Source organism: Trachurus japonicus, chromosome 1 (assembly GCF_045865225.1).
Source record: "Trachurus japonicus isolate A0001 chromosome 1, Traja_1.0".
Lineage (NCBI taxonomy): Eukaryota > Metazoa > Chordata > Actinopteri > Carangiformes > Carangidae > Trachurus > Trachurus japonicus.
Window position 1 is genome coordinate 11,013,630 of NC_140907.1, and position 26,852 is coordinate 11,040,481.

General features: G+C 41.2%; 2 protein-coding genes across 7 annotated transcripts in view; one reads left to right on the forward strand and one right to left on the reverse strand.

Annotated features, from left to right (window-relative positions):
• Positions 1-7,838, reverse strand: part of LOC146991407 (SEC14-like protein 1) — a 34,259-nt gene extending 26,421 nt beyond the window's left edge. For both annotated transcript variants that reach the window (XM_085769409.1, XM_085769333.1), the window contains exons 1-2: positions 7,499-7,838; positions 5,562-5,645 (exon numbers count right to left, since the gene is read on the reverse strand). In XM_085769409.1, coding sequence (XP_085625535.1) covers positions 5,562-5,624 — 63 coding nt within the window. In that variant the 5' untranslated portion in view covers positions 5,625-5,645; positions 7,499-7,838. The remainder of the gene's footprint in view (positions 1-5,561; positions 5,646-7,498) is intronic.
• A 4,768-nt stretch (positions 7,839-12,606) lies between these two features.
• Positions 12,607-26,852, forward strand: part of LOC146991408 (RAS protein activator like-3-like) — a 45,147-nt gene continuing 30,901 nt past the window's right edge. For 3 of the 5 annotated variants that reach the window (XR_015035119.1, XM_085769655.1, XM_085769872.1), the window contains exons 1-12: positions 12,607-13,406; positions 15,282-15,427; positions 15,544-15,622; positions 22,706-22,773; positions 22,866-22,939; positions 24,041-24,170; positions 24,276-24,374; positions 24,460-25,134; positions 25,249-25,393; positions 25,481-25,625; positions 25,723-25,959; positions 26,049-26,250. Coding sequence is in view for 4 of the 5 variants with exons in the window: in XM_085769655.1 (XP_085625781.1) it covers positions 12,782-13,406; positions 15,282-15,427; positions 15,544-15,622; positions 22,706-22,773; positions 22,866-22,939; positions 24,041-24,170; positions 24,276-24,374; positions 24,460-25,134; positions 25,249-25,393; positions 25,481-25,625; positions 25,723-25,959; positions 26,049-26,250 (2,625 nt within the window). In the remaining variant the exon portion in view is untranslated. The remainder of the gene's footprint in view (positions 13,407-15,281; positions 15,428-15,543; positions 15,623-22,705; positions 22,774-22,865; positions 22,940-24,040; positions 24,171-24,275; positions 24,375-24,459; positions 25,135-25,248; positions 25,394-25,480; positions 25,626-25,722; positions 25,960-26,048; positions 26,251-26,852) is intronic. The other 2 variants (XM_085769787.1, XM_085769948.1) reach the window with 1 other exon arrangement.

Here is a 26,852-nt window from a genome sequence, read left to right on the forward strand (position 1 = left end):
GATGTGATGCCAATGCTTTGTCTCAATTTGAATATAGAAGTATGTCAAAGTGCAGTGTACTGTAAGTACCCGGATGGTGCACTCATAACAGAAAGTTGAGTGTGGAGCCATGGATACTTCATACCCCCCAATGATCACCGTCTTGGCTACGTAGCAGAATATAATCTATGTAAATCAACATACCGGTAGGCCAATGTTTTCCACCAGTAGAGGAGCCGGTTGACCCGTCTCAGGTGGCGCACACAAGCAAAAAAAAAGTACAAGTAAGGCGCTCATTATTGGTAATTTAAATAACAAACAAAAAAGCCCGTAGGTGTGTTGATGGGCAACAACAGCGGTCCAAAAAAGAATAAGAAGAAGTTGGCAACCGTTGTGATTGTCAGTTCCGGTAAGCGCACAAGACGACAGTATTTGATTTGAGACAACACAAACTGTTGGATTTTGTGCACTACGGAAGTATTCAAATTGAGACGCAGGTCAAGAGAAAGCCCTAAAATAAGCAGCATTTTAAAACCCAGCATTATTAGAAAAGCCAGGAAAAAAAACAACAACAACAAGAGCAGTAAAACAAAAACTGCTGCATAACAATTGTGTGATGATGCAAACTGTTGCATGATGATTACACAATGATTGAAACTTTTTTTCTCATAACCTATTTCTGTTTTTTGCATGATGGAAGCTCAGATCGACTCTGAAACATGTTCCCCTGATCAATTGACACATGATACATGAAGCTGTCAGAGAGAGAGATGGGGTGTGTGTGTGTGTGTGTGTGTGTGGGGGGGGGGTGATAGGAATCACACCCAGAGCTGGTAATATGTTTGCCCTTCGTTTGCATGGAGCTGATTAAACACAGTAACAGCAGTTCAAAGATGAGGCCACCTGCCAAACCACCCTGAATGAGCTGCACTGCTGCTTTATTCACCGGCCAAAACACCTTGTGCATATGCAAAAAGCCAGAGAGGACACCTGGACGGAGCTCGTCCAGTGACTCATCACGCTGAGGTTTAAAGAGCGATTTCTTACAGAGCAGACCACAGGCTCCAGGGACTACACTGTAGCGGTGGACCTGCCTTTCTCGTGACAATTCAGTCTAGATCTTGAAATTCTACTTAAAGCTGTGGTTTCCTCATCTTTTAACCAGTTCCTTCTTTGTGTTCTTTTGTCACAACACTGTCATCAGTTTTTCAACCTCACAAGCTTTTAACAAGCGACAACACATTTCTGGTTATGTATTTCGAGACAATCCGGTTTGCTTTTGAAACTTAACTCTGTTGCTATTAAGACTTCATATTTGTGTGTGTTGCTACCACTGATAAAAAAAAGGGATTTAGTCACAAAGAAGGAAGCATCCCCTGACATTGTTGCTGGTTACAACCCTTACATGGCACATCCTGTTCCTTCCTCTGTAGAAACTCTACTGGGACAGGGGCAGGACCAAAGTGCTTAGGCCTCATGGATTAGCTACAGACCCGTACGTTACCATGGAGCAGGTTAAGCTTTGACTCACTTAATACCCTCCCCGCTGTACGCAGGCTTGGGGATAGTTATTGTCTTTTCGCACTCAACTGTTGCAGAAAACATGAAGTTAGCAGTTATCTATTATTCTAGGTCAGCCAGAGTTTTTATTCCTCTCGTGGCGCACCAAAGTCATTGTTCGCTGTTGGATGTGTGCCAGATGCAACTGTCCCTTCAGGCCTGAAACAACAGCATGAGGGGTATTGTGTTGTGCTTTGGACATTCCTGTGACTCCCTGCGGATAGAAAAGAGGCTCTGAGACTGGACTGTTGCGATAACAGCGGCAACAGCAACAGCAGCATTTCCTGTTATTGATATGCGGCAGCGGACCCAAGGGACTGCCACTGCTGAAGAAAAAAAAAAAAACTGAAGACATAAACTACAGCCGTACGTCTTCTGAAAAAAAAAAACAAAGAAAAAAAAACTGAGTGATAAAAGGTTATCCAGGTCAAAACTAATAGTGTTTGTGTGCTTTTGGGGCAGCTTAAACAAACCCAGTCAGCGTGTTGACACACAGCAGCTGATGGCATGGTGCAGCTTTCAGAGGGATGAGTTTTGTGTTGACTTATTTACTTATCTCACTTGCGGTACATGTCCAAAGGAAGTTCAGCGTTTCCTATTAGGGCGCATACTGAAGGTGCTGCGGTGTGTCTTACGCTCTGGCGCCGTTCTAATCTAGTCAGGACTTTCAGGGGCCGGTCTCCGTGCAATCCCAAACATTGTTTCTGCAATAGGTCCCTGAGTGGAACATTACATTACCACATTACATAACAGAATTTTCAGTTGAGTGTCAAGTCTGTTCCTGTCGGGTTTTACTTGTAACGCTCTCATTTGTGTTGCAAAATCAAAGAGCTGCACAACAAGCCAGAACTGAAACGGGACAACACCCAGCAATATAAATCAGTCCCAGTACCTGAATGTTTTTCGTGAATTTTCTTGGTTACCACTGAAAACAGTCAAATAAGCACAAAAGCGCCGACAGCATGCGAGCTTGGTACATTAACAGCTGACGGGGATCTGAGTTCTGTCTTATGCAACAGTGCATTCAAGCCACAGCAGTGTTATCCAGAGGTTGAAACACTCTGATAGCACCTGTCAGTGAGCCCAGTGGCTCCTCGGGGGCCGAGTGAGGAGAGGCTGGGTTTCATCCAGACTGAAGGAATGCATTTAAGGGCTTTAACAGAGGAATGTTGAGCCCTGGGTTTTACTCACAAGAGTAAATGGTTATTTCTAAGAAACGATGGTATGCAACTCCAGAGTCAAGTAGAGAGAGAGTACCAAATTCCAGAAAAATATATTTGAAAGGGAGAAGCCATTCCTGGCAAATAGCTCCAATACCTGACATGACATACATTTAGAAAGCCATGGCCGAGTACAACAATTAATCGATTAATCGAACAATAATCAACTATTAAATTAATCCTCAACTATGTTGATAGTTCAATAATCAGTTTGATTAGTTTTTTTTAAGAATAAAAGTCCAAATTCTCTGATTTCAGCTTCTTAAATGTGAATATTTCTGGTTTCTTTGTTCCTTTATGACAATAAACGGAGTGTCTCTTTGGTTTGTGGACAATACAAGACATTTGAGGACGTCATCTTGTGTTTTGGGAAACACTGATTGACATTTTTCAACAATTTTTTACATTTTATTGACCAAACAACTAATCGAATAATCATTTAAATAAGGAAAATAATCGTTAGTTGCAGCCCTAAATGTGCATTTTATTCTTTACTACTCTGCCCTGTGTGTATGACATGTATGCCTTCTTCTCGCTGACAGATAAAAGCAGCCCCTCAAAGAAGCTGAATTCTGTTCACACAGTAGATAAACAGTCCACTGCATCAAAGCCTCGTGACAGTTTCCCCACAGACACAGGATGTTGTTACATTACTAAGCTGCAACAGTGACAGACCTGCTGTAGGGGGAAGTGAGAGGGGGGAAAGATTTCACTGGATTTTCGATGAAAACAGGAGCGAGAAAGTGTTGTGACGCACCATTAAGTCTGCTCTGCAGTGTCTGCAAAAATGCTCACTGCAGAGAAAAGTCACAGAAAGGGAAATGAATCCAAATGCACCAAACTCCTCTTCAAACTAACCCAACTGTGTTTAACCACTTATTAGCTCTCTCCGACCACATAGCTTACACACAAACACACAAAACATGTTTTTTTCTGCATCCACTGTATCTGTTACTGCCCTAGTTTAAAAGCACCCAGGGCTACTCCATTAGTTTTACAAAGTAAGCCTGTCCCATCTACAGAAAGCCCATGAGGTGGGTCATCTCCTGCTTACAAATCGTGCAAGTCTGCTTTGCCCCCCCCCCTCTTTACACACACACACACACACTTCCCACCACCTTTGAATGCATGTGTAGACCCAGGTGTAGGTACCAGCCATCTATTTATAGCCATCTGTTTGCTTGGTGCTCAATCCAGTCTGTGCTAAGGAGATTTAGTCTTCCTGTGTCCTCCTTCACGCTGGTGCAGAGAGCTGATTTCCATTTAAAGAAAAGAGCAACTGCGTGAAACTTAGGGTGCTTATGCTTACACAAATGTGACAGGCAACAGTGGGAAAAGCCATTCCTGACTAGCTTCCTGGTTCTCACATGTCATTTAAATGAGGGACACGGGGACACATTGCAGAGATCATCAGCATGGCGATAAAGCATCTCTGAGTGCGGCAACTGTTTGGCTGAAATTACCGGTTGTATAATCAGGCTGGGACTCTGCAGGCGTGCAGTAACACCACATTACTGACAGAAGCCCAGGTCAAAATATGAAAGTGTCGTCATAAGCCCTGCCGTAGTTCACTGTTCTTTCTTTATCTCCCACTGTTTTTAAAAAGAAATTAGATTTGACTGGGGCTGAAGCTAACCATTATTTTCGATCGATTAATCTGTTGATTATGTAAATGATTATTGATAAGTTGTTTGGTCAATAAAATCTTAGAAAATGTTGAAAAATGTCAATCAGCAATGCATTTCCCAAACCACAAAGTGACATCCTCAAATGTCTTGTTTTGTCTGCAAACCAAAGAGAAGAGATCCTCAGTTTATTGTGCATGAAAACAGAAATATTCACATTTCAGAAGCTGAAATCATCATCTAAATAGTTGACGATTATTTTAATAATCGATTACTGTTTGATTAATCGTTGCGGCTCTAGATTAGACTTCATACAGAGACGCTGCACTGTGGGAAATCAGTTAGTGTTAGCTATTCAGTGGCTGCTGAAGAGTTCAGCCACTTTATCTTCTCTGACAATCTGCACCACTGTAGTTCAGACTGACAGGCAGCTACACATGGTAAACTACGAAGAGACAGATAATCTGAAACGTGTTCGGAAATTTCAGACCAGAAAAGCGAATGGGACCCAAGACGCTCTGAAAAGGGCCTTTTACGGCAGAGCAAAAGGAAACAAGAAGAACATGTGAATCTGCACTCCTTCAGCACTCAACATAACAACACAGAGGCAGTGGCCCGCTAAAAGCCGCGCTGCTAGACACTGAATTTTTTACAGTGCAAATGGACTAACGCTGCCGGCTCTGCAGCGCGACCGCTGTTTGACATAACAGCACACCGACGTCGCACACTCAGATGCAAGAGTGTACGCGTGTACGGCGCCATGGCTGGCTCGACAGCCCGGTAACAACGGAGAGATATTAAACCTCAAGAAGACAGGAAGCTAGACGGAGCAGGCCCACATTACATGATAGTGTGGTGTGTGTCGCGGGGGTATAATTTCATTCCAGCTGGTGAATTACTGGTTTTGGTTACTGTCAATGTGGTCACACAGCAAGAACACTGTGTGTGAGATGGTTGTTTTGATAAATACAGGTTTATGCTGGCAGTGGTGTTCAGAGAACATTCTGTGTAGTGCAATGACGTTTCCAATGTGTGGGCAAATAACTTGCAAGGTGTGTAATTAGATGACCAGAAGCCTCTTACTGTGACCTCTGCAGCGCCCACCCACCCACCGGCATTACATAACTCCACACAGCATGCAATATTCATGTGGACAGGTAAAAAAAAAAACACTTACCGCCATCACCAGCTCGAAGGGATGCTTGTACACCCGCACAGGTGACTGGTACTTCTGCACCATGATGGGGATTACAGTTACAACCTGAGGAACAAATCAGGCAGAGAAAGAAGAAAAAGAAGCTGTGATCACAGGCGTTTTGTGAAAAGACAAAAAAAAAAAAAGCTGCATTTCATTCCCTCTGTGCTTCATCACCATAATGGTATGCCAAGTGCCGGAATGACACAATTACAGCAACATCTGCCGCTACAGCTCAGCTTGTTATTACATAAAAAAGTGTTTAGGCTGAATCGAGAACCGTGAGAACCGCGTTTAGGGACGGGCCGCAAAGATCAAATCTCCTGAGCCGAATGATCAGTGGATGCAGCGTTTCCTGCTCTTTATCGAACACACTGTGTGGCTGCAAAAGGCTTTTCCTGCAAACTACTGTTAATGATGTAACTAAGCACAGGTAGGTTTTTTTAATGAAAATTTGTAGAGGAGAAAGAATGTGGCACACTTGTAGCCTTAGATGCAGGATTTTTTTTAAATAAAAGTTGTGTTAAAAAGACCAACGTTTCGACCATGATGGTCTTCGTCAGGGTATGAGAGATGAAAATGTGTAAAAATGATCTCCAAAAGGCATAAAGTTAACCAAGAAACACTCTTTTGCAATAATTTAAGCAATATCAGTGTATTATTTTTGTTTTTCTACAAATTTAGAGTGAAAAGGGGAAACAAAGCAGCTTCAGACTGCCCCTATATGGACAGTGCAGGTAAATTTGTCATCTACCTGCACATGTTCCCCCAGTAAATTTGCCCTTTTTTTTTTTTTTTATAAACACTGACTGGTGAAACATTGAAGAAGCAACTCAAATTATCTGGAATCTGTCATTAAGGATGGCAGGACAAGGTGTGTGAGGTCCATGAATGAAAAGAAAATGTGAATATTTGCTTTGTAAGTTGATTAACAGTGTGTGCCCCTAATTTTTTTTGCTTGAACTCCTAAAATTTTAAGTTAGGGACCACTGTGCTACAAAATTTTGTATTATTTAAAATGTAAAGGGAATGTGTCATCTGTAACTTTATGCCTTTTGGAGATCATTTCATCTTCCAAACTTTTACATGCCTCTGTATATGGATCAACATCAAAGGCTCCTAACTCTTCACAGGTAATTTAGCAGAGGTGCAGTCAGTGTGCGGCTGGAACTCCATGTTGTGTTTGTTCAGCGTGCTGATACATGTTTCTACCAGCGGCCACAGGCTGCGGGGAAGGAGCACTACACTGACAGGGGATCGGGTAGGGAAGACTAATAATAACGGGCTGGGGCAGAGACTCTCTACACAAACATGTCGGAAATACTATTCCTCTGTAAACACCTATGTACTGATGGCTACTAGCGTATACAATTACCGTCATGCTTCAGGATCTGTCAGCAACTTTAACGTCAGAACAAAACAAACGAACAATTAAACACTTTAGAAAAAGAATGAAGATATCACACTTTCACACAGGTTGTATCTAATTAAGACTAAATGACTGACAGCTGCCATTTGAGAAACATCCAATTATCTTCTCTATCATCCACTCATTGTTAACGTTAACCCTTTCTGTTCTTCAGTAGTTTCATTTTTGTTATGACTTGCTTCGTCTGCGTCTTCAGTGAATTGCTTTGGTTGTCCCGGTAACATAACGTTCAACCGTGTGAAGTGTGAACGTATATCAACATCTGGAGAAATGGGATATTATTTATCGGGTGTTATATTCCTTTAACGTTACCAGTGCAGCAGATAGATGTCAATACAGTCAGCTCTGTGATGCTGAAGACCTGCCACGCCGACTTGTTAACATTAGCTTACACACACACAACACCGCTGTCTTCACTGAGAATAACCAGCGAGCTAGCGCTAACTTCTCATGTCACAAAGTTACAATACATCTCTCAGCTGAAGCTTACCTGTGACTTAAAGAACTACAGAAATCTGGACTTGTTCCGCCTGGTTAGTCGTGGTTTCTTCTCGGAGGGCTGTACGGCTCAACTCTTGCCATTCCCCCTCCTCGGCTCGGTTCTCGTCACTTCGCCGGGTCCGGGTGCTGAGCTGAAGCTAACAATAGTTAGCTCGACCGCGTTAGCTGGCCATATAGACGGAGGAGTATCAAACTGACGGTCGGATAAATCACACGGCCAGACACTGACGGACCTGAAAAGAAAAAACAAGACCGATAAACTGAGTATCCTACACGGTCTCACAGGCTCGAACACGTCCGGACAGCTGAGGTGTCGACAGGAGGAGGACAGCGCTCCTCTCGGTCCTCTCTCCTCCTCCTCTCGGCGTCACGCCTGTGATGATGCTGCGGCCCCGCCCACTTTCCTACGCTCTGGTTTTTTCCACCGGTGAGTGAGCTGAGCAGAGCAGCGCAGAGCTGAGCGGCAGGCAGCGCAGTCAGAGCAGAGCAGTCCCCTGCCTGAACCACAGCTGCTCCAGAGAGGGCCGGGCACCAGAGGAAAACCATCTGTGAGCAATGCTAAGGATGACGCCAAACAAAATATAGTCTTTAAGTCATTACTGCCTATAATTTTGAAGAATTTGCCATGATGTCATGGCTGACACAGTGCGCTGCTTATTTTCAGTTTTATTAGGCTATGCAACCAGTCAGATCAACAGCAGGCCGCATATGTGAGTTACACCATTAGTAGCCCAATAATTTGCATTGTAATATAAATAGGCCTACAGTTAAGCAAAAATGATGTCAACTCCATAAGAAACAATGGAAGGAGGAAATGTGGAGTCAGCCCAAATTCAGATGAAAGATGATCACTAGAACCTTATTTAGCCTACCATTAAACTTAGGAAGAGGCCAGAGGGTTTTGTGGAGGATGGATTTCCCTTTCTCTTTCAATGCCCTCTGTGTTGTGAATTGAGGGATTTCATGTGTTTGAAAAAGTGCTGGTGAAGAGCCCCAACTTAGCTGGGTTTTCAAAGAGGAAATCCATGTCCTAGCCAGATTTATTGAAAAAGCATGGACTCTGAGACAGAAAACATTATAAGACTACTTACTGTTATTGTTTTGGTTGTTTTGAAAACTGCCTGTTGACTTGAATTTTTTGTTGCATGAGCCTATGAACACATATGAGTAGACTTGTTAGCCATCTTTGAAGGTATGTAATTATATTGTCTATAGTGTCTTGTAAGCTCATGTGGGCTGGGCATAGTGCGTGCCACTTAAATAAACAAATCAGTTAATCAATCAATCAATATGTTTCCAAGGCAGTGCTATGTGTTTAGCTACATTCTTATCATCAACAGAGTGAAAAATTCCAATTCATTTGAATGGTGTGTCCAAGCACTGTATGTTGCAATTGAAATCCAGTATACTGGTTTTGTGCCTTAACAGTAGGCTTGGCCTGCATGATCTGCTGAGATAAGCAAACCTGTTTACCACAGAAATGTATAGCATTGCAGTTCCATGAAGTTGGGAGACTCACAAGAGTCTTATTTTGCAAAGACTGGTCTGAACTGAAGTATCAAAGATATTGAATTTTTGGTTGGAGTAAGATGTATGGGGGAAGTCCTGTGATGACATGATGAAGGTAATTTCCTCAGACTGATTAATTTCCTGAAATGGCATGACACTGCAATGCTAACTGATACTCCTCATGACTAGTACACAAAACCAGAGACGTTCTATATTGACAAAACCCCTCATGTGTAAAGTTGGTGTACTGTACATACAGCCTTATTTGTTCAGATTGTGATTAAAGGCTAGAGCTTTAATTACTGATAAGATAATGGTCTGCACTGGGTTACAGATACACCACAGTGTGCCATGTCAGTAGAGTGTCTCTGGTTTCATCTCCCCCACAGTGTGTGACCTTGTCTAGGTGCCAAACCCCCCAAACACCTTGTGCATGTGCAGACAGTGTGAGCCATTTTAAGCCATCTGTAACCAACGCTGTGGCTGTTGGAATCTGATAGTTACAGTATCACTCACATGTAAAATGAGCTTTACAAACAAGTACTTCACTACAAATAGCACGAACCAGCTAATTCACACACTCGAAATGCAAAACCTCTGCTGTGAAAGAAATTTAAACAGAGGCGAGCAAAGTGTCTGATCCATTCATAATCAAATCTAAATGTTTATCAACTAATTATCTTTATTTAATCAAGTGCTGCTTTCCTTTCCTGTTGCACAAATATGTCTGGACTTTGCCGTGGCCTCTGAGCTTCTGTTTATTTCTCAGGGTTAAATACACTCACATCCTAATTATGTAAGAGGTTTAGCAGCGATGGCGGTGGATGATTGCATTAAGGCGATTGTGTTTCAAAGGGCAGGCTAGTTGAGTTTATGAGGCTTATACCGAGGTCTGCCTCCCTACCAAATGTTAAAGAACAACGGCAGTTACATAAACACACAAAACAAAATGTTTGAATGCGTGAAGAATGTGGTCCATTGTTAATTCATCACAACAAAAATTAATACACCATTGCCTCAACTTGAAAACAGGATGTAACAGTGAAATATCACAGCGTGTGTTTCAGATTCCATCAAGGTCACTGCAAAAGGTCATTGTGTTGAATGTTATTCAGCGCAGGGCTGAACGTCACCTTCAGTGAAAACAGGACAGAGGTGTTATTAAATGGGCTGTGCAGGGGGCCGGCCAGGCCAAAGGCAAATACTGTGCTGCTGCTATGTCCCACATTTAAATGAAGCAGGGGTGAAAACAGGCAACCACTTCTGATTCTTCCTCAGTCTTATTAGCTTTGCAGGGTTTGCTCACAGAAGTATCTGAGGTAAACAGTGGTATGCCATATTGGATCAATCGCTGAAAAAGCAAATACCGGTAAATGTAGCCTACTGTCTGTGTGGAAATGGAAAATAACTACTTGATGTCTTCAGAGGATTTTCCGTGGATGTGCAGTGCCCTCTACTGGACATTGGCTGCAAATGAGACAAAAGTCATGAAGTAAAAGAACTACAATTTCATCTCATTTAAAATGCATCACACAGATACAGGTTTAAGCAACAATGTGGTTTCAAGACAGACAGACATCGTATTATTATAACAGCAGGGGCATCCATTGGCTATACTGCTTATCCCTGCAGGGGGGCTGGGGTTAATCCAGTCTATCACAGGACTAACATATAGAGACAAACGACCTGGCATACACTTTAGACTTGCCATCTTTGTCTTTGTCTGTCTTTGGACTGTATACAGGAGGACATTGGAGATAACTCCCAGGCCTGTGGAGTGGCTCAGAGCTTTTTTCTAAGTGCAGATCACCACTTACAACCACAACCACATACACAAAACTATACAAATAAGAGAAACAAGAAAACTAAATGAAAATAAATAGCTGTTTATGTTGCTATCTTAAAGATTGGATAGATTACCACTTATATGGCCTGTTTGTACATTTATGGTCCACTTACCAAACTGATCCCCTCATTTTCTGACCCTGTGGTTTACCATAAAGTTGATATTTTAGTGGGTTATCTTCACAACTGTTGAATTGATTGCGAGGAAATATGATACCCAAAGGATGAATCTAATTGATTAGTATGATACGATACAATTGTTCGGTAAAATGGTTTATATTTAACACATTATCTAGATTATTCCTTTCATTTGGTCAACATGTCAATAAATAGGGAAACATGCCCTGTATTCCTCTATGTATTGTTTCCCACCACTAAAGGTTGATGTCTTCAAATTGCATATTTTATTCTATTCAGCTCAATTCAATACAATACAATTCAATTCAAATATTTAGCATATTTTAGCTCGTCTGCTTACAAGTTGACTAATACAAATGTTTAAATAATTTTAATTTTCTGTTGATTTATTAATTGATCTGTTGACCAGTAATTGCAGCTCTACAGTTACAGTAATGCACATTGTATGTTTTCACTGTAGTCCCACTCTGAATATCTATGTCATCACTGCCACCAGAGGGCACCGATTAACCTTTATAAAAATGAAATGAAAATGAAAATTATACACCTGACTCTTTGAAAAAAATAAAAATTAAGATTTACTCTGTAGGTCCACAGTGGCATTCCCAGACCGTCATTTGAAGCATACTTTAAAATAACTTAAAGATAGAGTCAGATATTGCATTAATAGATATTTTAAAATAAACAGACAACTCCTCTGCTTATGCATTTGAATGTACAGACTAATGTTTCTAATGCTTCGGTGGCATCAGTAATCCACTGTCCACTTTTATTTGGCCATCTCACAACAACTGACACTGCTGCTTACATCTTACCCAGTAGGACACAGAGCCATCCTGCAGGTGTGTACAAGCTGAGAACAGCGTGAGGGCAGGAAGTGGTTTTTCAGAGTCAGACAAACTGAACGCAGCAGGAAGCGATGCCTCGCCTTGACAGGAAACCGATTTTAACAGTCAACAGTCCACACTCCCACAGGTAGCTGATAACAGATGGATACTGTCTCTGTGCTTATAGATCATAACAGCCATAGTCAAACTCAACTATTTATGCTTTATTACTCATTTTTGTTGAACAAAGAGAAGCTGTCTTTGATTGTTTGTGTTATTCTAATGATTCTTTGAATTATTATGTATCTTGACTAATAAGAGAAGCTGGAGAGTGAGTTCCTGAAACTCCATCATTAAAATCAACTGAGAGTGCAAAACCACATGTCTCATACTCATACTGCAACAGAATCAACTAACAGACAAGCAGGTTTCCTTTCAACACACTTCCATCTCACTTTGAGTTGAGTAAATGCACAATCATCATGATTTCCTCAGGAAACGCTGGTTCATATGCCATGTTTTGAGGGGTATCAGACAGAGTTTAGAGGAACATCTTAGGTATAAAAGCAGAACAGGAAGAAACAAAATGTTAAGTGAAAACTTAAATAGCAGACAAAAAACAGTGAGATTTCTGTAGGTGAACTTCTCTGTGTCATCTGATGAGGAAGCAAACAGCCTATCAGAGGTTAGAGAGAGTTGGGCGCTGCGGCAAAGCAGCAACAGACGAGGTTTCATGTTGTTGCCGGATAACGTTTTGCAAGACAGGAAACTAGAAGGCAGTGAGGTAGAGCCAGAGCAGGCACGGACGACCTAAACCTTCACAGGCAACGATTTCAAAGATAGTGGTAAATCAGAAGGAAAACAGGCGAGGTCCTCTGCCAAGGTATTTAACTTTTGTTTGATGTATCCTTGACAGAAGAGGCCAAACTTGAGTCACACCCTAAAAATCTGAAATGGGTACCGAGGAGATAGATTCAGAGCCCGTGGCTCAACCACCACCGAAGGAGCAGCGATCGCCAGAGAAGGAGAAGGAATCTCCCGAAGAGCCTCCTCAAGGGCAAACGTCTGATACCACAGACCCCCTCAATACATACAAGTGGCACACCGGCTCCAGAGGAACACTGAATGAGATGAAAGAAGAAGGAGGAGCAGCTTCCAACACATCTACGCTCAACAAGATCCAGAAGGCCTCCACCAACAAATGGAACAAGATGCAGAACTGGCGTAAGGCCCTGAGCGAGGAGGTCACAGAGAAGAATTCATGCAGTGGTGGGAAAGGTGGAGAGGCGGCGAAGCAGGATAAAGGCGCTGGAGGAGCGAGGAAGAACCCCTTCAGGAGGGCGCTGTCCGAGCCCCCGGGGTCACTGTTTGCCACCTCGGCCTCCGGCTCCAATGCAGCCGGCTCAGCTAATGTGGCTTCATCCTCAGCTGCTGAGGAGGCCTCGGGGGTCTCTCCCACAGACGCCTCACAGAGAGCGGGCGGAGGGGCCCGGCTAAAAAAATACATGAGGGTTGTTTCTCAGAAGTTCAAGAGGCCCAAGCTGCAGAGTCGGAATAGCACCTCAGCATTACTGACAGGTAAGATTACATTACACAATCTGACAGTGCTCACAGTCAGCCTTCCACTTTGATGTTTAAGACAAACACAACATGTGATTCATAAAGATGCTTTGATGTATGGAATGATGTATTTTGATATATGATAATCACATGAGCAACATTTTGTTTTCACATATCAGAATGCTCACGCATAATTCACTTTGGTCACTTGTACGTACTATCAGTGATACACTTGAGTAGGTGCAGACATGTGACCTTCTTCACAATCACACGTGACATTTCAGTGTCCACTTGTGTCAAACTGAGAATCACTGTGGTATCTAATGAGGCCTTCAAATTAAAAGAACCAAAAAGTGTATTATGTGCAGAAAGGGTTAACTTATTAGTTTACAAATAAAAGCTGCAAAAAGCTGTGATTGACAATAAGAGGGGAACTAAATTTAGTGTACGTAGGTTGGCCCTGTGGGATGATGTGATCACACCTAAACAAATCAGAGAGTTTTGCATCATTGGTAACTTCAACAGGCTGTTGCTAATATTCTCAAATCAGGACATACTAACCCCAAGTCCCTGAGATATTTCCACACACTAATGTGTATTAAAAAAGAGCAAAAAAGCCAAAGTGGAGCAGTAGGTAACACTGTAATCTAAACCTGTGTCATTACTGCTATTGGTTTCCCAACTAAAAAGACTTTACTATATCATTGTGATGTACTAAAGTCATATTCCAAACTGTGCAGTGAAATGACCCAGGACATGAAAGTTGCAGTAAATGAACAACATTTACCCCCTCCCCTGAATTACTTTGATTTACAAACCACTCCCAGAGGAAAGCTCTGCCCTCCTGAGAAGAAACTTATAAAGCTAAAGCAATATATGTAACAAAAAAGACTATTTAGAAAGAAAAAAAAAGCACTGTCATGTCACTGAGGTGTGTGGCACCATATAAGCAAATGACCACTCAAAATGGTGCAGAAATGCAAAAAGTGTGCACTATACACTAAAACACCAATATGATGTTCTTTGCTCTTAAGCATCCATAAAAGAGTGATTCAAAATACAAGTTGTCTACCAACACAGGGGTTGGAAATAAAGAGCTCATTTAGCCAGCTGGTACACACACACAGACACACACATATAGCAAATACATATAGGTGTCTGCTGACAGTGTATGACAGAGTACCACATAGAAATATACGCAGAAACAGAGAAACAATGACAACATGGAGCCTGGGTGACTGTAAATGAGAGAAAATCCTCTCTGCGCAGTTGAAAAACTTCACTTCCTGCTGCTATCTCTTTACCTTGTGTATTGTATTGTTTTTTTTTTGTTTTTTTGTTTTTATTTCTACTTGAATTTACTTCACTCTTAGTAAAATTCATGAAATCCTATTCCAGTAATGTCTGTTAAATAGGACAAAATCTGCCAAAGCACTGTATATATACACATAGGTACAGTATATACACACACCCATACATAAGAATACAGTCTATATACATATAAAAATGCTGAAAGAACCGAACTACTGAGAAGCACAGGATGTGCGCGTCCTGGTGTGTCATAACAAGAGAGCGATAGCATCTGCAGCTTTAGCAGCTACACTAATGGGAGTGGCCAAGTGCTGCAGGAGATTAAGTGCCATCATGCCATAATTACCCCCCCCCCCCAAAAAAAAATAAAAAAATAAAGAAATAAATCAAATCAAATCAAATAAATAAATAAACAAAAAAGGGACAGCATGTGCCTGCAATTACACTCCTTCAATATAGTACGTTAAGAAGGATATGGAGGATCCTTCAAAGTAAGAGAGCTTATAGCAGTGTTGTATTTCTGTAAGATGTACAGTGGTGAATACTGATGTGATGGGTGTGTGCACATGTCTGTTTGTGTAGCAGATGTAGGAGATGCTGAAGCGACAACTGCACCCACTGAACTGCCACGTAGCATGCCATGGGTCCCGCCTCAGGAGGTCCCCCTATGGGACATCACCAACTGCCTGCTCGAAGATGGACAAATCCTCATATCCCCAGAGGAAGAGGTACCAACACACACATGTACACACACCACCGTTCATGAAATCTATTACACCATATACTGCCAAGTCTTCAGACTATTAAAGTGGAGTGACAAAATGTGTGTGTGTGTTTTTCTCAGCCTATGATGTGGACCCGGAACCGTGTCAGCAGCTGCCTGTCCAATCTCAGTCTGCAGAACCTTGTAGATATCGACACAGGTTAGTTAATAGTACACCCCCCTACCCCTTCACCACACACAGCCAGCTTGGGTGCATTTGAGTAATACAAACTATGACCATCAGCTACACTGACATCACAGCCACATTGGCTAAGACTCTGCAGACAGCCACAGAGGAAATAGCTGAACATTTCTGCGTGCGAGTGACTGTCAAATTGCTTCCTCTACGTTTTTTGAGGAAGATAGCATCGCGCCTGGGTGTTCTACCAGTCGAATGAACGCTCGTAGGGGGAGAAAGATAGAGAGAGAGAGAGAGAGGAAGAGAGAGAGAGTCACTATCACTTCACAACTTCATCTGCTTCCATTCATCTCAGAAGAGGCTCAGAGGCGACTCTGTGGAAGTGACTGAACCCTGCATTGATTTGGGCTGGTTGGCCTGGTGTCACCGTCAGCATGTGTTAATGAAGAGAGGAGGGCAATGTTAAAGGGACAGAGGTTCAAGTAACAAGACTGTGGCGCACCTGCAGGCTAAATGATGGGATTTAGACGCTGGTTTGTTTGTGGTGGGGCTTTGGGTAAGCAAAACAGGAACATTCAGAAAAGCTATCTGACAGTAGTGTGTGTTTTACGCTAATGAATGTATCCATTTACATCTTTGACTTTAAAGATGTCTTAACCTTGTAACTTTAAAATGGCAACAGCAGATTGTGTGTTTTCTCATGAGAGTGTCTGGTGGTGAAGTAGGCAACACTAAACTACACAGCTTGCCAAACTACAGCTGTGAGGTTCCAACCTAAAACCACATCCTGTATGGGCTAATGTGATTGTGTTAGCTAATATCAAAACCTTGACTAATGTTTAGAGGGTTTAATCTTCATTTGAGATGCACACATGTGTCAATGGAGCTTAAGCTGTTTTAAGAAACACACTTGAAGTCAGGGAGAGGATACCAATTAATAAAAAAAATGGGTAACACTTTACAACTAGAAAAAACATTTCCAAGAATGGAAATGGTGTGAATGCTGGAAGCAATGCTGAAGAAATTGTTGAAACAAAGCTGAATGAGCTGAAGAAAGAAAGAAAGAAGGAAAGGACAGAAGGAAAGAAAGAAAATGGGAAGGGTAGATGGAGAAAGAAAGAAGAAAAGGACAGAAAGAAAGAAGACACAGAGAGAAGGGTAGATAGAGAAAGAAAAAGGTAAGAAAAGCAGAATAATAGAACATAAAGAGAATAGAGAATGAATGAAAGAGACAGAGGAGTAGTAAGAAAGAAGGAAAGATATTGGGGTGGATAAATGAAAGAGAGAGATATACAGAGAGCAGTAGAAAGAAAGAAAGAAATGGGGTAGAAACATAGAAAGAGAAAAGGAGTAGAAAGAAAAACAGAAAGAAACAAAGAAGTAAAAAGAAAGAAAGAAAGAAAGAAGAAAAAGAGAGAGGGGGATGATAGATAGAAAGAGGTAGATGGATGGATAGGGAGGGAAAGATAGAAAGAAGTTATGTAAAATACAAATGAAGGAGTAAAAGAAAGAAAAAGAGAGACAAAGGGTTTATAGATAGAAAGATAGATCAGAGGGGTTAAAAAATAGGGAGGGGTATAGATAGATAGATAGATAGATAGATAGATAGATAGATAGATAGATAGATAGATAGATAGATAGATAGATAGATAGATAGATAGATAGATAGGACACATGTTAAAAGCTGCATCCTATGTCCTAGGCTCCACCTGTAATTGTACTACTATTAATAGAGTTGGAAAGACTAAACGTCTGAACTTAAATTCATGAGAAAAATATAAATTGTTGGAGATGTTTACATCAAAAGTATAAAATAACTGAGAGCCTGATGAATTTGAGCTGAAAACCTGTGTGTGTGTGTGTGTGTGTGTGTGTGTGTGTGTGTGTGTGTGTGTGTGTGTGTGTGTGTGTGTGTGTGTGTGTGTGTGTGTGTGTGTGTGTGTGTGTGTGTGTGTGTGTGTGTGTGTGGGTGTGTGAGTCTGACGGTCTCTCTGTCTGCGTGTAAATGTGCAGAAAGTAAAACAGTTGATAAGTGCCACAGAACTCCTCTCTCCCTAATGATCTGATTGATTCGCAGCCTGCCCTCAGAAGTTACCATGGCGACGACCATGCTTACATTTTAGAAGAAATGGAGTAAAAACAAAGGAAGAGAAAAGGAGTAGAAAGAAAGAAAGAAAGACAGAAATGGAGTGAATGAAAGAAAGAAAGAAAGAAAGAAAGAAAGAAAGAAAGAAAGAAAGAAAGAAAGAAAGAAATGGAGTAAAAACAAAGGAAGAGAAAAGGAATAGAAAGAAAGAAACAATCAAACAAAGAAGTAAAAAGACAGAAATGGAGTGAAAGAAAGAAGAAAAAGAGAGAGGGGGATGATAGATAGAAAGAGGTAGATGGATGGATAGAGAGGGAAGGATAGAAAAAGTTACGTAAAATACAAATGAAGAAGTAGAAGAAAGAAAAAAAGGAGAGATAGATAGATAGATAGATAGATAGATAGATAGATAGATAGATAGATAGATAGATAGATAGATAGATAGATAGATAGATAGATAGATAGATAGATAGATAGATTTGACACATGTTAAAAGCTGCATCCTATGTCCCAGGCTCCACCTGTAATTGTACTACTATTAATAGAGTTGGAAAGACTAAACGTCTGAACTTAAATTCATGAGAAAAATATAAATTGTTGGAGATGTTTACATCAAAAGTATAAAATAATTGAGAGCCTGATGAATTTGAGCTGAAAACCTGTGTGTGTGTGTGTGTGTGTGTGTGTGTGTGTGTGTGTGTCTGGGTGTGTGAGTCTGACGGTCTCTCTGTCTGCGTGTAAATGTGCAGAAAGTAAAACTGTTGATAAGTGCCACAAAACTCCTCTCTCCCTAATGATCTGATTGATTACACCTGTGTGGCAGCCTGCCCTCAGAAGTTACCATGGCGACGACCATGCTTACATTTTACTGTGTGGAACAGTGTTGTGTTTGTGTGTTTGTGTGTTTGTCTGTTTGTGCATGTGTGACTGTGTGTGAGCGTCTGTGTGTGTCTGTCTGTGTGAGTGTGATGCCTGTGTTTGTGCGTGGACATCCTCTGTCAGTCTGGTTTATCATGTGTCTGTGTGGGGCTGTGTTTAAAAACATCTTAACGAGCGGCCAGGCTGCACCTGCACTTGTTCTATTAATAGACATGATAACGAGCTGGCCGCTACAGCTGGACCAACTGCACACAGAGCAGAGCAGAGCAGAGAGATTTGAGCTCTGTGCAGCTTCCCAAAACAGCCCATAAAAAGAGAACCGTAACTCTTATCAGAATGTGGTCTGACTACTGGGGCAAGCAGACCTTCCTGAGCACATTGATGTGCATTAAATGTTTGTAGGGCAAAAACTTTTCTCAGAATCGCAAGGTAGAAAAGGGGGGCATTTCTGCTTTTCTAAAAAAATCAGCTCCTACTTTTATATTGAAGTGGATGAGCCACTGGAGCGGGTCTAGCTGGACAATTAGGCTCACTGAGACAATTCTGTAAGTCTGTCTGCTGTTTTGAGCACATCAGATGAGAGACGACAAGTGTGGCTACAAACCGGTGAGGAAATCATGTGTCTAGAGTTTAATTTGTGGCCGTGCTGGCAATATATCCAGAAAAAATCCTGAATGTTTTTTCGATCCTTCTCACTCTAACGATGATGTCACTCACTCTAAGCCCTGCTCGTTAAACGCAATACACAACCATTATAAAGTTGGATTTTGTCGAAAATTTTAATGATTTTAAAACAGCCAAATACCTAAAAACTGTTGAAGATATCAATAAGCTGAGTAATATGTGAATAGATTAAAAGTTTGTCTACAGTTTAAAAGTGAAATGGAGTCTGTGGGAGAAAGTATGCTGACGTTTTAGAGGTTCAAAGTAGTAAGAAGATTTTAAAAGTTTGAAGATGTTTTCAATGCATTCCTATGGGAAAAAATTTGCAGAAAAAGTTAAATATTTTAAAAAGTATTAATAGTATAAAAGAGAAAAGTCATAGCACCCTTGTCCTGAAAAAGCCACACGTTTTGATATATGAATGGTTGAAATAGCACAAAGTATGAAGGAGTAGAAGATGTCTGAAAAAGGGTGAAAGTAGTAAGAATAATAATAACTAGAAAAAACATTTCCAAGAATGGAAATGGTGTGAATGCTTCCAGCAATGCTGAATGAGCTGAAGAAATTGTTGAAAGAAAGAAAGAAAGAAAGAAAGATTGAAACAAGAGAGAAAAAAGAAAAGGACAGAAAGAAAGAAAGAAAGAAAGAAAGAAAGAAAGAAAGAAAGAAAGAAAGAAAGAAAGAAAGAAAGAATCAATCAAACAAACAAAGAAGTAAAAAGACAGAAATGGAGTGAAAGAAAGAAAGAAAGAAAGAAAGAAAGAAAGAAAGAAAGAAAGAAAGAAAGAAAGAAAGAAATGGAGTAAAAACAAAGGAAGAGAAAAGGAGTAGAAAGAAAGAAAGAAACAATCAAACAAACAAAGAAGTAAAAAGACAGAAATGGAGTGAAAGAAAGAAAGAAAGAAATGGAGTAAAAACAAAGGAAGAGAAAAGGAATAGAAAGAAAGAAAGAAACAGTCAAACAAACAAAGAAGTAAAAAGACAGAAATGGAGTGAAAGAAAGAAAGAAAGAAAGAAAGAAAGAAAGAAAGAAAGAAAGAAAGAAAGAAAGAAAGAAGAAAGAAAGAAAGAAAGAAAGAAAGAAAGAAAGAAGAAAAAGAGAGAGGGGGATGATAGATAGAAAGAGGTAGATGGATGGATGGATGGATGGATGGATGGATGGATAGAGAGGGAAGGATATAAAAAGTTACGTAAAATACAAATGAAGGAGTAGAAGAAAGAAAGAAAGAAAGAAAAAAAGGAGACAGAGGGGTTAAAAAATAGGGAGGGGTAGAGATAGATAGATAGATAGATAGATAGATAGATAGATAGATAGATAGATAGATAGATAGATAGATAGATAGATAGATAGATAGATAGATAGATAGATAGATAGATAGATAGGACACATGTTAAAAGCTGCATCCTATATCCCAGGCTCCACCTGTAATTGTACTACTATTAATAGAGTTGGAAAGACTAAACATCTGAACTTAAATTCATGAGAAAAATATAAATTGTTGGAGATGTTTACATCAAAAGTATAAAGTAATTGAGAGGCTGATGAATTTGAGCTGAAAACCTGTGTGTGTGTCTGGGTGTGTGAGTCTGGCGGTCTCTCTGTCTGCGTGTACTGTACATGTGCAGAAAGTAAAACTGTTGATAAGCGCCACAGAACTCCTCTCTCCCTAATGATCTGATTGATTACACCTGTGTGGCAGCCTGCCCTCAGAAGTTACCATGGCGACTACCATGCTTACATTTTACTGTGTGGAACAGTGTTGTGTTTGTGTGTTTGTCTGTTTGTGTATGTGTGCATGTGTGACTGTGTGTGAGTGTCTGTGTGTGTCTGTCTGTGTGAGTGTGATGCCTGTGTTTGTGCGTGGACATCCTCTGTCAGTCTGGTTTATCATGTGTGTGTGTGGGGCTGTGTTTAAAAACATCTTAACGAGCGGCCAGGCTGCACCTGCACTTGTTCTATTAATAGACATGATAACGAGCTGGCCGCTACAGCTGGACCAACTGCACACAGAGCAGAGCAGAGCAGAGAGATTTGAGCTCTGTGCAGCTTCCCAAAACAGCCCAGTAAAAGAGAACCGTAACTCTTATCAGAATGTGGCCATGACTACTGGGAGAGGAGACCTTCCTGAGCACATTGATGTGCATTAAATGTTTGTAGGGCAAAAACTTTTCTTGCCGTCGCAAGGTAGAAAAGGGGGGCATTTCTGTTTTTCTAAAAAAATCAGCTCCTACTTTTATATTGAAGTGGATGAGCCACTGGAGCGGGTCTAGCTGGACAATTAGGCTCACTGAGACAATTCTGTAAGTCTGTCTGCTGTTTTGAGTACATCAGATGAGACACGACAAGTGTGGCTACAAACCGGTGAGGAAATCATGTGTCTAGAGTTTAATTTGTGGCCGTGCTGGCAATTTATCCAGAAAAAATCCTGAATGTTTTTTCGATCCCTCTCACTCTAACGATGATGTCACTCACTCTAAGCCCTGCTCGTTAAACGCAATACACAACCATTATAAAGTTGGATTTTGTGAAAAATTTTAATGATTTTAAAACAGCCAACAATCTAAAACTGTTGAAGATATCAATAAGATGAGTCATACGGGAATAGATTAAAAGTTTGTCTACAATTTAAAAGACAAATGGAGTCTGTGGGAGAAAGTATGCTGACGTTTTAGAGGTTCAAAGAAGTAAGAAGATTTTAAAAGTTTGAAGACGTTTTCAATGCATTCCTATGGGAAAAAATTTGCTGAAAAAGTTAAATATTTTAAAAAGTATAAATAGTATAAAAGAGAAAAGTCATAGCACCCTTGCCCTGAAAAAGCCACACGTTTTGATATATGAATGGTTGAAATAGCACAAAGTATGAAGGAGTAGAAGATGTCTGAAAAAGGGTGAAAGTAGTAAGAATAATAAGTATAAAGAAAATGGCCGAACTGAATAACAATAGTGTGAATGCTTCCAGCATTCACACTAATAAGTATAAAGAAAATGGCCGAACTGAATAACAATAGTGTGAATGCTTCCAGCATTCACACTAATAAGGTTACCTTAATTAACGCTAGTTAGTACATTACTAAGCATTTATATATAAACTAATGTGTTAAGTAATGCTGAGTAATGCATACATAATGATAAATAATTATATTATTCAACTTTTAATTTATTAACTAACTTTGAGTAGTAAACATTAATTAACTGCTTATTAATAGGCTACATTAATTAATGTGTTTCCTAACCCTAAGTAATACATAATAATGATTGTTAATATAGGATCTGTAAACAGTTAATTAATGCTTAATAATGTACTAACTAACGTTAATTAAGGGAACCTTATTGTAAAGTGTTACCAAAAAAAGGTCGTAAGATTTTATCCTGCAAACCCATAATGAAAAGAAACCATATTTCCGAAGCTAACAACAATATTAGAACAGTCAATATCACTGTCATTATCAAACTGTTTGTTTTGTTCTATACTAAGAATGTAGCCCTGACCATGTGGGTGTGCCCGGAGGCTCCCGACCAAAGAACCAAGATGGTGGTGTGAGGGTGAGTAGTTTACACATGGAAGAGATAAGACTTGCCTCACATTTCCTGTTGATTTAAGACATAACACCACGCTTGCCCTCTTCACCCTATAGGGACTGATCAGGCGACGTCTGGAGAAGGCCAAGAACACCAACCCCCAGCTCCACTCACTGAACAAAGGAAGCAGGTATAGTAGGCTACATTGTGGATATAAGGAAAGGAAGGGGGGAAAAAAATGCAAACATCAGTATTCCAGCTTGATCGTGTTACTCTAAACAAATCATGGTATTTGAGCATCCCATGATGTATACAGTGAGATTTCTGCATCTCTTTTTGATTATGAAGGAGATATAGTCTTACAGTATATCAAGGTGCCCAGTCAACAGAGAAATACACACAGCTTGTGTTGAGAAATGCTGTCAGGGTTTTTATAAATTTGTGATGTCATGATGAGGCAGCCATCAGACTGGCAGGGTTCGGGTTTTCCAAAGTGTTTACCTGAAATCTGCAGTATTTTTGTTCTATGACTAAACCAGCCAGCAGTCAGCCACATACCTGTATCTTCTTCTTTTTAAAAAAAAAAATATTAATCTTGTTTAAGAAATGCAACAGTAAGTACAAAGAGATTAAGTTACACACATATCACATTGCCTTTTTCAAATTTTTTCCCCAATATTCAAAACAACCCCAGAGGGGCTGGCAGCAGGAAACAGTATAGAACAAAGTCTCCGTACCATGAAATTGAATAGTAACAAAAAGTAACAAATATGTAATATGGAAAAATAGTAGCTAAACAAACATGAACTACAACAACAACACCCAAACAAAGTAGAAGGTAGGGTGGGGGTGTGAGAGATCAGTCTGAGGGCAAGGTTTGTAAAAACTTGAAGTAATCTATGAAGGATTGCCATTTATTAAGAAATTTAGCTGAGGAACCTTAGACTGTATCTAATCTTTTCTAATTAAAACAAAAACATAACATCTCTAAGCCAGAGGGAGGTAGATGGGGTTTTAGGGGATTTCCATTAAAAATAACATACAGCGTCTAACAAGGAGAGATGTAAAGGCTAATATATCTGACTATATACGGTTAATGTGAAAGGAGTCTACAGAAAGCCCAAATATCACCATAAAAGGACATATTGTAATATTTTTCCCCAGAAACTAGACGCTGTATCTTCTTATGGATATCAAAACTTCAAATAAATCATCAGCCAAGTATAAAATATGGGACCTTTAACATTTCCAATATCTCTATTATGACCCCCTCCACTCTTTTATTTCTAAGGCACTATGGTTCCCGGGAGTCTGTGTCAATTCCAGTTGGTGCGATGGGGAGTCTGGATCTGAGCGCAGATACAAGCACCGTGGTCAGGCCGGTGCACAGCTCCATTCTGGGGGAGAAGTATTGCTTTGAGGTAAATTTTGACTACTTTATGGTGTTCTCCACTGAGTCAAAGAAAAGAATCTTCTCCATCCCAGTAAAGGCTCACAGCACCCTGATGGTTTATGTGTACTTCCAGGTGATAAACTCTGAGAACACCCACTGCTTCGGTTGTTCTTCAGCTGCTGAACGGGACCGTTGGATTGAGGACTTGAGACGGGCTGCTCAGCCCAATAAGGTAAGCTTTATGAGCCTTTTGTTCTAAAAATGTGTCATACGAAATCAAAAGGTTAGTAAAAAAGACCGAACGTCGCTCTTCACAGGATAACATTGAGCGCACAGAGAACTCCCTCAGCCTGTGGGTGAATGAAGCTAAGGATCTGCCACCCAAACGGCGATATTACTGCGAGGTACACCTTGACGGGACCCTGTTCGCCCGCACCAGCAGCCGAGCCGTAGGCAAGCAATCCAACCGCTCCAGCCTGGCAGGGGACAGCTCTACTGGGTCTTCAGGAGGCCTGGGGTCCAGCGGAGGCATGGCTGGAGGCTGTCAGCTGTTCTGGGGGGAATTCTTTGAGCTTGACAACCTGCCCTCTGTCTCCCAAATCACCTTGTACCTCTTCCGTGAAGAGGACCCCAAGAAAAAACGCTACTCCCGAGATGACACCAGCCTGCACCCGCTGGGCAGCGTGGCCATACCTTTAGCCGACATCCGAGGGAGGACCTACCAGGAGAAGTGGTATCCCATCAGTCCCCACAAGGCCCCAGGAGCGGCCGGGACCAAAGAGCTGCTGGGGCCACAGGCCTCACTCCGCATCAAGGCCCGTCTTCAGAATCTAAAGGTGCTGCCAATGGAGAAATACAAAGAGTTCGCCGAGTACGTGACGGTGGATTACGTAGAAATGTGCCGAAATCTGGAGCCACTTCTGAATGTCAAAGAGAAGGAGGAGCTGGCAGGAGCTCTGGTGCATGTGCTGCAGAGCATCGGCAAAGCCAAGGTGAATGATGAGCTCACTGCATCGTAATATTGACGTCCCACACTGTGAAAATTCAATCGAAACAAAAGGGAATGATAACATAACAGTCTTCTTTACTGAATACGTGTGCTTCAGGAGTTCCTCATTGATCTGGGCGGTGCAGAGGTGGAGCGTCTCGGCGAGAAGGAGGCACTGATCTTCAGAGAGAACACACTGGCCACTAAAGCCATAGATGAATACATGAAGCTCGTCGGCCAGAAGTACCTCATCGACACACTAGGTAAGGCAGCTCAGTGGTAAACATGGCTTCCTGTTGTTGGTGTGGGTCGGTGCTTTGCCAAACTGTGCCTTTTCTCTCTCACTGCAGGAAACTTTATCACCCGCCTGTACGGCTCGGTGGAGAACTGCGAAGTTGATCCACGTAAATGCCCTGCCTCCGAGCTATCAAACAACCAGAGGCACTTGAGGGAAACCTGTGAGGAGGTGGTGCAGAAAATTATTGAGGTTCATGGGTGAGTGTATAATGTAAAAAAATAAAATAAAGGAGATAAAAAGCAATAATGCCAGAATGGAATTCACAGAGCTGGTGCTTGACATCTTTCCCTCCAGACCCTTTCCTGAAGAGCTGAACAAGATTTTCTCCAACTGGGTGGAGCTGTGTGAGGACCAGTGCAGACCGGAGATCGGCCAGCGTCTCATCTCTGCGTCTCTCTTCCTTCGCTTCTTATGCCCCGCTATCCTCAGCCCTTCTCTTTTTGGTCTGGCACAACCTTATCCGGAGCCGAACATCCTCCGTACCCTCACCTTAACTGCAAAAGTCGTCCAGAATTTGGCCAACTTCACCCTGTGAGCAGCTTCTTATCTTCATAGACAAAATCAAATATGCCACTTGTGTGTATTTGTGCCATTATATTCTGTATTTTGTTCTTGTCCAGGTTTGGTGAGAAGGAGGAGTACATGCTTTTTATGAATGAATTCCTTCAGCAACACTGGGATGGAATGAGGGGTTTTCTACAAACAGTGTCCAGTATGGATGCTGAAATCTCAATGAGTTCCTTTGATGGCTATGTGGATCTGCCTCTGCGCTTGGCTGTGCTCCATGGCCTGCTGGTGGACATCATCTATCAGAGAGACCAGGTAGGACGGAAAACCAATGGGTCCAGTTTGGTGGTTAGTTGTAAAGGTAATCATTAATGTGTATGTGAACCGCTCCAATGAAAACCTTAGCTGTCCATATGCTGTTGGTACATTGTGAGCTAAACAATGAGTCAGCTCTATGAGTGGAGCTGCCATGACAGTTTCACAAAAAACTATTAAGACAGCAAGGGATTCATACGTTATATATCAATCCTGTCAACTTGCAAAGACGGGGTTCAGCAAAATGAACCCTATCAGCAGAAACAGTAAGCATTGAGTTTGCATGAGCACAGTCACTGAATCTGTGTCAACCACGGCTGGTTACAAGCTTAGACACAACATATTCAAATAAAAGATGCTAACCACACATAAGCACATTGATACCAATTTTAGTGCACAATAACACCTCATCTGAGTCTGGGTCTGAACTGTGTCAAACACGTGGCTGAGTCTCTCTGACATTTCCTGTAGTCTCAACCATCTTGATACCTACTATTCATTCAAGTATTTTCTTAGTCTAAACAGTCATACATTAGATATTCACGACTCTATATTACATCTACGCTACACTGACCCTAACTCCCTTATACTGTACTTCAAGT